Source organism: Scylla paramamosain, chromosome 9, assembly GCF_035594125.1.
Source record: "Scylla paramamosain isolate STU-SP2022 chromosome 9, ASM3559412v1, whole genome shotgun sequence".
Lineage (NCBI taxonomy): Eukaryota > Metazoa > Arthropoda > Malacostraca > Decapoda > Portunidae > Scylla > Scylla paramamosain.
This window is the reverse complement of record NC_087159.1, coordinates 7,391,602-7,402,500: the sequence shown is the minus strand read 5'-3', so window position 1 is coordinate 7,402,500 and position 10,899 is coordinate 7,391,602. Positions and strand designations below refer to the sequence as shown.

Below are 10,899 nucleotides of genomic sequence, written 5' to 3'. Positions count from 1 at the left end.
CAACAGTGGAGTGATGCGTGGCGGCGTGGTAGTCGTAGAAGAAGAGGAGGAGGAGGAAGAGGAGGACAAAGACTTAGATGTTGTTGGCGGAAACTAGGGGAAACTATACTATCTAATCTGCAAGTTAGAGAGGCTCGGCACAATGGACGAAGAGGAGGAGTAAGAGGAAAAGGAGGAGGAGGAGCATGGCAGTGTGTAGGAAGGCAGAATGTGGAGAGTTACGCAGAAAATGGAGAACAAGGAAGGAAAGTGGAGAGAGAGGAAAAGAGAGGAGGAGGAGGAGGAGGAGGAGGAGCAGGAGGAGGAGGAGGAGGAGGAGGAGGAGGAGGAGGAGGAGGAGGAGGAGGAGGGAAGAGCAATTACGTATAACCAAGAGAGAGAGAGAGAGAGAGAGAGAGAGAGAGAGAGAGAGAGAGAGAGAGAGAGAGAGAGAGAGAGAGAGAGAGAGAGAGAGAGAGAGAGAGAGAGAGAGAGAGAGAGAGAGAGAGAGAGAGAGAGAGAGAGAGAGAGAGAGAGAGAGAGAGAGAGAGAGAGAGAGAGAGAGAGAGAGGCGGCGAAGATGGAAAAGAATGAAGAAACGAATAAAGAATGACAGAAAAAGGTAAAAAAAAAAAAAAAAGAAAAATAGGAGAAGGAGGAGGAGGAAAAAGAAGAAGAGGGACACAGGAATATCAGGTAAGCCAACCTCCTGCCTTACAATGAAGTTACCTGCTTGAATTAACCCTTTTTTTCCACCATGGCCCATGAATACTACTGAAGGAGAGAGAGAGAGAGAGAGAGAGAGAGAGAGAGAGAGAGAGAGAGAGAGAGAGAGAGAGAGAGAGAGAGAGAGAGAGAGGACGAGGAAGAGAACGGAGAGGGGGAAAGTTGGGAGTTGGGTGTGTAATGGATGGAGTTGGAGGAGGAGGAGGAGGAGGGAAGGGGGGAGTGCTGCTGCCGGAGGGATCAATGGCGACTAAAGTGCATATGTCCATGAAAAAAGGGCGTTTACCTCCAGCGGCGTAAGAGGACAAGGACGAGGACAAGGACGAGGAGAAGGGCGAGTACAAGAACAAGGGTGAGGACGAGCTCGAGCACAAGGACGAGGGCGAGAACAAGGGCGAGGACGAGGAGGACAAGGAGGAGGAAATGTACTACAGTTCTCTATAAAATCACCTGTCCAGTGAATGAATGAATGAAGAGGTGAATGACTGAAGAAAGAAATACATTACACGTGAGATACTATGTTCGGAGAGAGAGAGAGAGAGAGAGAGAGAGAGAGAGAGAGAGAGAGAGAGAGAGAGAGAGAGAGAGAGAGAGAGAGAGAGAGAGAGAGAGAGAGAGAGAGAGAGAGAGGGGTTATTATTAAAGATCACACAATTTCATTCACACTTCTACCCCACAGTCCAAGCCTTGTGTTGTTCCCTCTCTTGCCGGCCACGTAAGTTCATGTCTGAAAGCGTAACAATATCAGGACAGAAAAACAAAACTGACAGGATGACATGTGGTATAAAACTAGCTCGCTATTTTTTTTTTCCCGGAGTATTTGTCGTGCTTATCACCTTGATGTAAAAATACAGGTCTAATTTAAATTAATGATAAGAGGATTCCTAACGTGTGTGTGTGTGTGTGTGTGTGTGTGTGTGTGTGTGTGTGTGTGTGTGTGTGTGTGTGTGTGTGTGTGTGTGTGTGTGTGTGTGTGCTCCCGCTGGCGTCGTTGCGTGCAATCACTCAGGGCTAAAGCCACAGCTACGAGTATTTCAAGCCTAGCTAAGAGTATTTTCGTGCTGAGGAGGATGTGCTTACAGCATTACAATAGACACACTGTGCACGAAACAGGGCGGAACTTGACTTGCAGAAGCCTTAGACGAACTTAACTTAATAGTCTTTCCAATAGCCAAAAACGTTCTTCCTTATTCCTCATCCATTTCTTTACTTTACCTTTCACCTTAAAACTACATACATGCTATTGTTTGGAAAAGTACATTTACTTAGTATGACACATTAATATAACACTTGATATCTAAAGACATTATGATATATATTGCCCACTTCTCTTTCTTTGTCTATCACAGTTATGCTTCATACACTTGAGTGGGGAAACATAAACAGTTTTCCCCTTTACCCCTCAAGCGTTTCCGTGAGATGCTTTCCCCTTCTGCACCTCACCATCCACTCACCTCTCCTTATGCACCACACCATCAACCTACTGCAGTTTTAGTCTGGCCAGCTGCAATGATGATGTTACCAGTTTACTATACGCTTGACTGACTTCCCTTTTGCACATGTGGCGTTATAACATTGGTGAGGGCTCAGTAATAGCTACGTAATTATAATCATTCACTAGTTCGCTGTGAGACTGAAGCAAACAATGTTACCTAATCAATATGCTGGTGCCATTCACCAGCGGGCACCCGTATGGACTCCTCATCAAGTATTGTTACTTTTTTATTATTTTTTTCGTACAGGTAAATCAGAAATATTACCTAATACACGAACGAAAGAAAAATCGTTCAGGACACAAAGGCACGCTCTCTCTAATCATGAAAAGCTTTACTCCCGCCGGCGCTAGTGTTGGTAAACAAACCCCGCCGTGTGTTGACAAGCGGCCCAACACTCAGGCTAAACACCAACGACTGCAGGTAACAGACCACCATGACCTAATAGATCAGGAAGAACATCATCACCGCCATACACGCACATAGACAAACGCTGCACTTCACCTGTGCCTCAACATTCCAGGAGGAGACGCTGCTTGCACACTCGCCTCTACACTGAAGCGCTTTATTTTCGGTAAGCAGCACCTATCAAATTCCAAGGCCGAAATTATTTATTCTTGATTTATTTTGGTGTTTTACATTAAGATTTCAGAAAAATCGCCTGAGCTATTACCTGGATGCAGCACAGGCGAACAGTAACATCAGCTTAGTTAATTTACGGAAGGGGTTTCCACCCATCTAGCAAGCTACCCTTATCTTCACATTAATGAGAAATGCATTAAGAGAAGTAAGATAGCTATGATATTGGGGATGTGTCCAGTGGCTTGTGTTCATTGATATACCCACTTTATCCTCACTATCTGTCAGTGTAGTGTCAAAAGAAATTCGTTTCCAATCAGAATGATGGAAGAATAAGAGAAACTGCCCAAAAATGGTAACAGCCCTGTTTATACCCAGTTTTAACTCAAGGTATGATAAATACAAAGTCAGTTTATCAAGGTATGATAAATACAAAGTCATGTAAGGTGATGCACCTGGGAAGACAACTCAGAACATCAGTACTGGATGGGAGTGAGTCTTGGTACCACTACTGAGGAAAAGGATCTGGGTATGCACATCACCCCAGACCTCAAAGTTGCAACCTAGGTCTCCAAGGCTGCAGAAAAGGCAAACTTAATACTTGAAATGACAAATAAATCATATACATACATGGACAAGGGCATATTTCTAGCACTGTACAAGACCCTGGTTCGCCCTCATGTAGAGTACGCCACTTAGGTCTGAAGCCCACAGGCATAGGTATAGGTAGATAACCTCGAGAAGGTACAGCACATCGCAACCAAACTAATTCCAGCTTTAAGAAACTTTCCATATGAGAAAAGACCAATTCACAACAGAATGAGGAGTGACATGATCCAGGCCTACAAGACCTTGCATGGCCTGGAAAACATCAACAGCTCTCATTTTTTTTCAGTTTCATCCAAAGGGACCTCTCCATACAAACAGAAGGACACTATATCAAGCTTTTAAAAAACAAGATGCCAGGCAACAAAGAAGAGTGAATTTTTTAACACCTGAGTCATCAGTAAGTGGAAGTCTTCCAGTGTCCTGACCAGTCCATGCATTAATACATTCTAAAATAGGTATGACAAACTAAAGGCTGATACTCTGAGAAGAGGCACCCTTATAAATTACCTATATAGCTCTCTAGCCTCTTTACCATCACTAAGTATACAAAACCTTCAGGCTCATGTATCTCTGAGGTGGGGACAGTATTAGAACAAGAAAATTTCTTATTACACCCACAAAGAATCATTAGGTAAGTAATAACATGTCCACAAAGAATCATTAGGTAAGCAATAACATGTCCCCATATTCATCATTGTCAATATAAACTGTTTTCAGTATTTCACTCGTCTCACAGGCCAGTTTGCTTACTAAGAGTGGGGAACTGCATGTTTTCTTTTTTTTTTTTTTTTTTTTTATGTAGGAAGGACACTGGCCAAGGGCAACAAAAATCTAATAAAAAAATGCCCACTGAAATGCCATTCCAATATGTTACAGCCCTCTGTATGGAGACCACTTTGTCCAGTGTTACTACACAGTTTCTAAGGCAGTATGTATCTCTTGTTTCTCAACATATTCCAGCTATGACTTCATCTAAATCACAGAGTGAATCAAAACATATGCAATATTATAGGTGGAGTACATCAGCCAGGTACTGTGTCCAAATACCATACCAGTGGCCAGCACCAAAGGATACACCATCAGCTTGTCTGCTTCATTTGTGGCCACAAAATACAACCACATGTTTCAAGACTTTTTTTTTCAGTCAGGAAAGAAAGAACAATAGAACAATTACTGAATACTGTCCTTATTGAACCCTATCAGATAAGATAATCAGTCTGAATTCTAGGGGAGGATCTAAGTACCACCGAGTTTGAACTGATTTTTTATGCTGTAATATAAACTCTCTCTCTCTCTCTCTCTCTCTCTCTCTCTCTCTCTCTCTCTCTCTCTCTCTCTCTCTCTCTCTCTCTCTCTCTCTCTCTCTCTCTCTCTCTCTCTCTCTCTCTCTCTTAGATTTTCTACATCTTCACTTATATATATTGAAAAGAAATTATGATATCTTACCACATGAATTAAAATATATGAGTTGTATTTATGAGGCACAATTACATTTACATGTTGATATGACTATGAAAATATTCAGATTTGAATACATAATACACACAAGTGACTCAAATTCCACACCCCTGTATTAAATTCAACTAAGCCTGCTGTGGCACCTACTTCAAACTTGGGTTGGAAAACACATGGCCACACTACTATTGCTGTTATGTATTACACACACTTCTAAAAAACAAATATACACATCATATATAAAATAACGATTCTTTAAGAATATGTGCATCCAGAACAAGAAAGTCACATGAGTGTTGGGAATTTGGAAGTAATAGCTTATCTCACATGAAGAAAGAAAGTAAAACTCACTAATGTAAACAGTACCAATCATAAGCTGTGAAGGACCTACTCTGATTTCTGGATCTTTTATCAGTTATTGCCAGTTTTTATCTGTCCATTAAATCTTAAGCCCATATAACCTCATTCTTCTTTCAGGTTTTGTCAGTTCTTACAATGACATATCAATATAAAGCAGAATAATGAAGAATGGAGAAACAATTGGCCAAGGTTGCTGACACATTCATAACCCTGTGCATCTTGGGTAGGATCCTAGTGCTTGCAACAGCCATGAGTGCCTGCAGTGCTAGAAATTGTGACACTAGATGGAACACAGAATGGTGATAATGATATCTTCACAGATATACCAAATTGTGATCTGTCTGCTCGGCTGTCGCTGTGATGTCTGTGTCGTCGCCAAGTGTGTTCCTGCTCAGTGTGTCAGGGCAGGTGGAGGCCGGCCGCTTCATGGGGGGAGACAACCTCCACTTCAACTACTGCTTCACTGCCGGCCAGGACTGGGAGGTGGTGTCAGTGAGTTACTCCAACTTAAGCCTCAGTGTTATGAGACTACCATGTGCCATATGAGTCAGTCAGTAGCTAGCTGTGGTGTTTCGTATCAGTTGGCCACTCAAAGTCAATATGAGTGAGATCTGTGAGGTTAAATATTCTGTTTTGTCATTATAACTTTTTACTTCTATCTGAATCCATTAATCAAGTGTGGAAACTTGAGGGTTAGAGACGATAACATTGCTTTTCTTGTGGAATTATATACAGAAATGCAGTTCTCTTGTCACCTGTAAATCACAACCATTTACGGGCTTTGTTACAGTTCCTACATGGCTGCAGCTTTCCCTGCCTGCAGAACCTTTTATGACTATCTTTTTTCATTAATATTTTTTTTACCACTCTTATCAAGGACTGTATATTGAATCATTTATACAGGCCAATTTTCTCTTCATTCTAATCTTCACTTAGCATCATGCTATTGCTGTTGTTATTCACAAAGACACTTGTGAACTGAACAGAGTTGTGGTTTCTTACTTAAGGGCAAGGATACTTTAGAAAACATCCTTCTGTCAAGTTTTATCCCACTGGAACAAAATATATTTGTTCACTTGTGTTATTTATAACCACCACAATTTTTTCCACTGTTTCTCACAGGGACTGGAGGAATGTGTGTCACAGACAGCTTGTTGTAGCGATGATGAGAGGCAGTTGTTTGTGTGGAATTTTCCAATAGACATTACGTACAAGTCAACAAATCCTTTTGGCTGTAAGTTGTAGTATCTTACAACTCTTACATGGTATGCACTTTGAATATATGAGGAAACATTCTGCAGTGTTGTATAAAAGTGTTTTATGACATAGATGAAAATATAATAATGGACAAAGTATCTTAGGGGCATTTCTGTCATAGGCATCCCTTGCAGAGGCTTAACACAGGCAAGCCACGTGGTGGTGAGTTTGATAATCCTACACATACTAAATGACAGCTGATATGCATAGACCAAGATTAATTACATACTCATTGTACAATAGTGTTATATTTTTAGCCGTTCCATGTTACAAGATGACTCTCCAATCCTTTATGTTATGTTTAACCTTAATCCTTTCTTCAGTCTCCAAATGACTTGCATCTCATTCATATCTTCACTGGCGATATGTCTTGGTTTATCAAACTTCAAATGTCATACAATAAATCCAATGTAATGATGTGTATTTTGTACTTGATCAGCATTTGAAAGGCCAGGACAACATTGTAACTTCACTTATTGCACTGAGATGAATGTGAATCAAAGCAGATCTTTGACAAATATTTTCTTGAACACAGGAACTCTAGTGTGGTTTACTGCATTTCCACTTTCCAATGCTGCAGTTTCTTTTATATTCTAATCTTTTTATCTACACAAAGCAAGATTTATGAAAGAGATTACAAATTCCATGCAGTATTTTGTGTGAGGAGCTGCATATATTGCTAGGAAATTCCTGGCAGTAAAGAAAATAAAACTGAAATATTCACCCTCTGTTGCAGGGCCACAGATCATCCTGAGTGTGTATGGAACAGACTTCTTTGGCAACATTGTTATTGTGGGATATGCTGCTTGTCATGTGCCCCTCACTCCTGGCACACACACCCGCAGGTACTGTGTGCTATGTTGCTTATTTCCACCTGACTCTTAGTACTGCATAATTTGTAAGTCATATTTCTCAGATAATATCACTACTTGTCAACCAAATTTTTACGTAATTTCACTTTCAGGCTTAAAACCTTTGTGCCAGAGTCAGCATCCACCATTCAGAAGCTCATGTCGTGGCTTACCGGCCGAAGACCTGAATTCCTAAACCCTAAAATCATTGCCCAAGGCCGTGGACGGGAAGGTGAGGCATTAATTAATAACATTTTGCAATCTAGGGCTTTGGACGTTTTTTGCTGTGTTGTGTAAGTGAAAAAAATATATATATATATATGATTGCAACACTGGCCATCACAACCATGTACAGTGAGTGTAGCAGACTTGGGTACTCAAGATCACTACAAGCAGCCTTTGCCTTCAGTAAAGCACATGGTTTAGAAAATCTCATTCCATGTTTGTTTCAACATTATATACTTCAAAGTTAAGAACAAGACTATGATGTATTTCTTTACTCACACTAGATTTAAGAATTAAATTTATTTTACTTGGTTAAACTTTTCCCAGCAGTACAACAGATGTAACATGAAATTTAAAAAAAAAACTGTCACTATGTAAGTAGAATCTGCTGATCTTTCAGAAGATACAGTTACCTACATATGGATATTCCAGATTGATGTCTACATATATATAGACTGCCACAAATTTGAAGATAAAATTGAATCTATATATTGATGTTTTCATTAATATTTGCCATAAATTGATTTTACTATAAAGTAGGTTATGTGACAATGAACATGATTTGTTCCACTGTAGTGTTTGTTATGGCAAATTTGCATTATGGCAACTGAGGAACCTATGGGGAAAAATTAATTGGTTCCAGGGAACCAGAAAATATATATTTTTTTTTAATAAATCAAAATGAGCATATTTCTACTACTACACTTGATATAATGCAACATATATATACAGTACCCTCCTGAGTTTCGTGCCTAGTCCTAAATTCTTACCATCTTGAGTTTCATGCATTATCACCCTTTCAAAGGTTCACACTTTTTTGACAAGTATCAATCACTGCTGACAACTCTCTCTCTCTCTCTCTCTCTCTCTCTCTCTCTCTCTCTCTCTCTCTCTCTCTCTCTCTCTCTCTCTCTCTCTCTCTCTCTCTCTCTCTCTAAGAGAGAGAGAGAGCAGTATCACTCCCTTGTCCCTTATCTCTGACAGATCTGACAGATAAGGGGGAGGGGAGGTGACAGGGAGGGAGGTTTGAGACAAGAGGAAAGAAGGGAGAGGAAAGGAAAAAAAGGATGAAGGGATAGGCAGCAGATGGGTGAGCAGTGGCTTGCACAGTTGGTGAGTTAGTCTTGTGAGTTTTAGTTTGTTCTTTCAATTAATTTTGTATTAAAATTTCAGTGCTCACACGAATGGTGAATTCACCTTGCCAGTTTTGGTTCATTATTCTGAATGAATTTTCATTAAAATTCCAGTGCTCGCACAAGTGGCAAATTCATTATACCAGTTTTATTTCGTTATTCCAATTAAATATTTATTAAAATTTCAGTGTTATTGCAATTGTATGTTATAACAACCATGCATTGTCACATACCCTACTGTATACTCATATATTTATAAGAAAGTTCAAAGTTACTGGTACTTGTGACCTGGCTGTGATTTCCCTCCCTCCCACCAACTTTTTTTTATGAAATCATCATCATCATCATCATGCAATAGCATAGCCATCATATCTTCCAGTTTTACAGGTCTCTTTCTCCTTTTCTGATACAGCGACCTTTAAAAAAAAAAAGAGAAAAAATGCAAGAATCTGTAGTGTTAGAAGTGATGCTATGCACATCAGCCAGTGACAAAAGACAGATGGTGACGGGCATTCTCCATTCTCAGCCATACCTGAGTATTTGAGCAGGCCTGAGATGCCAAATAACATTTTATGTGAATAATCTTGTTAGCAAAAAAGAAAGTATCTATATACACATATGTATATACCTAACTATATCATAGAGTAAAAAGTTGTGTCCACCTTTAACATAGTCGTATGAGTGAATGTCTATATGTAGACATGTTGACAATTAATCCCAGTTTTATAATGTCTGTATATCTATCTATCTATCTATCTATCTATCTATATATATATATATATATATATATATATATATATATATATATATATATATATATATATATATATATATATATATATATATATATATATATATATATATATATATATATATCCTCCTCCATGATAGGATTAATACTTTGAATATGTTTGTTTCTTTCAGTGACGCGTGTGAGATCACATGGAGAAATCACCATTACTTTTAATGTGATGATGAAAGATTTTGCCAAGCTTGGATATGACTGTGGTGCCCCCTCCAAGGTACCCTACCTGGGTGCCCCTCCCCCACCCCAAACTGTTACTGTGCCAAGGGAAGGTCAGAGTGATGCTTAGCTCACCACCAGGATGTATGTGATCCAGTGTGTCCATGGCTGTTGCTGCCAGGGACAGAAATATCTGTGCAATGTAGAGGACATCATAACCCTAGTCCACATGTTACACAACTTGGTGTCCAGTATGAGAGGTTTCCTGACAGCAGAAAGCTTAAGCCAAATATAGAATACACTTATCTAGTCATAATGGTGTTCACGAAGTCATGGTTTTGTGACAACCCATCTTATACACTAAGCTTGCACAGAATCTGTTTGCTTTTATAAAAGTGGTGCAAAATATGACACCTTATTTCTGATGTTAACAACAGCACAAGAAGCTAGTGTTTAGTTGTGATGACTTTAGTTGTAATGATATATAACTACTTGAATCCAAAATACCTTCCAGTTGCTTACAGTACAAGTACTGTAGCTTAAGTAGAGCAATGATCAGTGATCAGAGTGAAACACCTCATAGACTCTCTCCACACACACACACACACACACATCCTAATATGGGTCAGTTTGCTAGTGCCATTAATTAATGATCACTTGGATCTGCCTTATGAGTCTTGAGCTGCCTTATGAGCCTTAACTGTATTTATCAGTTTTACATAAAAAGAATCTCTAAGACTTGGAACCACAAAATGTGTCTCTAGGTTTCCTGTTTGTTATGAAAGATGAGGACAGAGGGCTTGGATCCCTTCCCTCAGCAGATGTTCTTCCCAATAAGTAAGAAAAAGAGTAGATTGTCTGTCATGTGCAAGGATCAAACTCAAACCTTTAAGTTCTTTCTTGAGTCTTGAGCTGCATGACAGCTGTGCCTGGCCCTCTATCTTCCTTTGAGACCAACAGTGAAGCCTTCCACCTTGATAATGTTGTGGCCTTTACATGATCTGTTACTACACATGCATGAATGAAACTATTGATTACCAATGTGAAATGCCTCTCATGGATGATGAATTATTTATAGTCTACATACTTTAGTACAAACAAAATATACCTATGTGTTCATCTTATATTTTTTAAATAATGTCTGGAGAATTTTTTCATGTATGAATCTAGTCATATATTTCCATTTTTTATATGTTAATGTGAAATAAAAAAAAAATGCATTAAATAATGTCCATTGAGTTTCCATACCTTTCATTCACACAGCTGGG

The 10,899-nt window shown here is 39.3% G+C and overlaps 1 protein-coding gene across 2 annotated transcripts; it reads left to right on the top strand.

Annotated features, from left to right (window-relative positions):
* The first annotated feature begins 2,410 nt into the window (after positions 1–2,410).
* Positions 2,411–10,860, top strand: LOC135103506 (B9 domain-containing protein 1-like). 2 transcript variants are annotated; one of them, XM_064009901.1, is made up of 7 exons: positions 2,414–2,772; positions 3,673–3,783; positions 5,522–5,693; positions 6,324–6,435; positions 7,195–7,303; positions 7,423–7,541; positions 9,592–10,860. In XM_064009901.1, the coding sequence occupies exons 3-7, from the start codon at positions 5,562–5,564 to the stop codon at positions 9,759–9,761; spliced, it is 642 nt and encodes a 213-aa protein (XP_063865971.1). In that variant the 5' UTR covers positions 2,414–2,772; positions 3,673–3,783; positions 5,522–5,561; the 3' UTR covers positions 9,762–10,860. The 2 variants fall into 2 exon arrangements, with proteins under 2 accessions (XP_063865972.1, XP_063865971.1); XM_064009902.1 differs by lacking the exon at positions 3,673–3,783 and having other exon boundaries at positions 2,411–2,772.
* The last annotated feature ends 39 nt before the right edge of the window (positions 10,861–10,899 follow it).

What these genes read in the sequence shown, in the direction of transcription:
- LOC135103506 (XM_064009902.1), top strand. Translation starts at nt 5,562, where the DNA reads ATGTCTGTGTCGTCGCCAAGTGTGTTCCTGCTCAGTGTGTCAGGGCAG. An exon ending in GTCAACAAATCCTTTTGGCT is followed by an intron (nt 6,436 to 7,194) that starts GTAAGTTGTAGT and finishes CCTCTGTTGCAG; the next exon opens with GGCCACAGATCATCCTGAGT. An exon ending in CCTGGCACACACACCCGCAG is followed by an intron (nt 7,304 to 7,422) that starts GTACTGTGTGCT and finishes TTTCACTTTCAG; the next exon opens with GCTTAAAACCTTTGTGCCAG.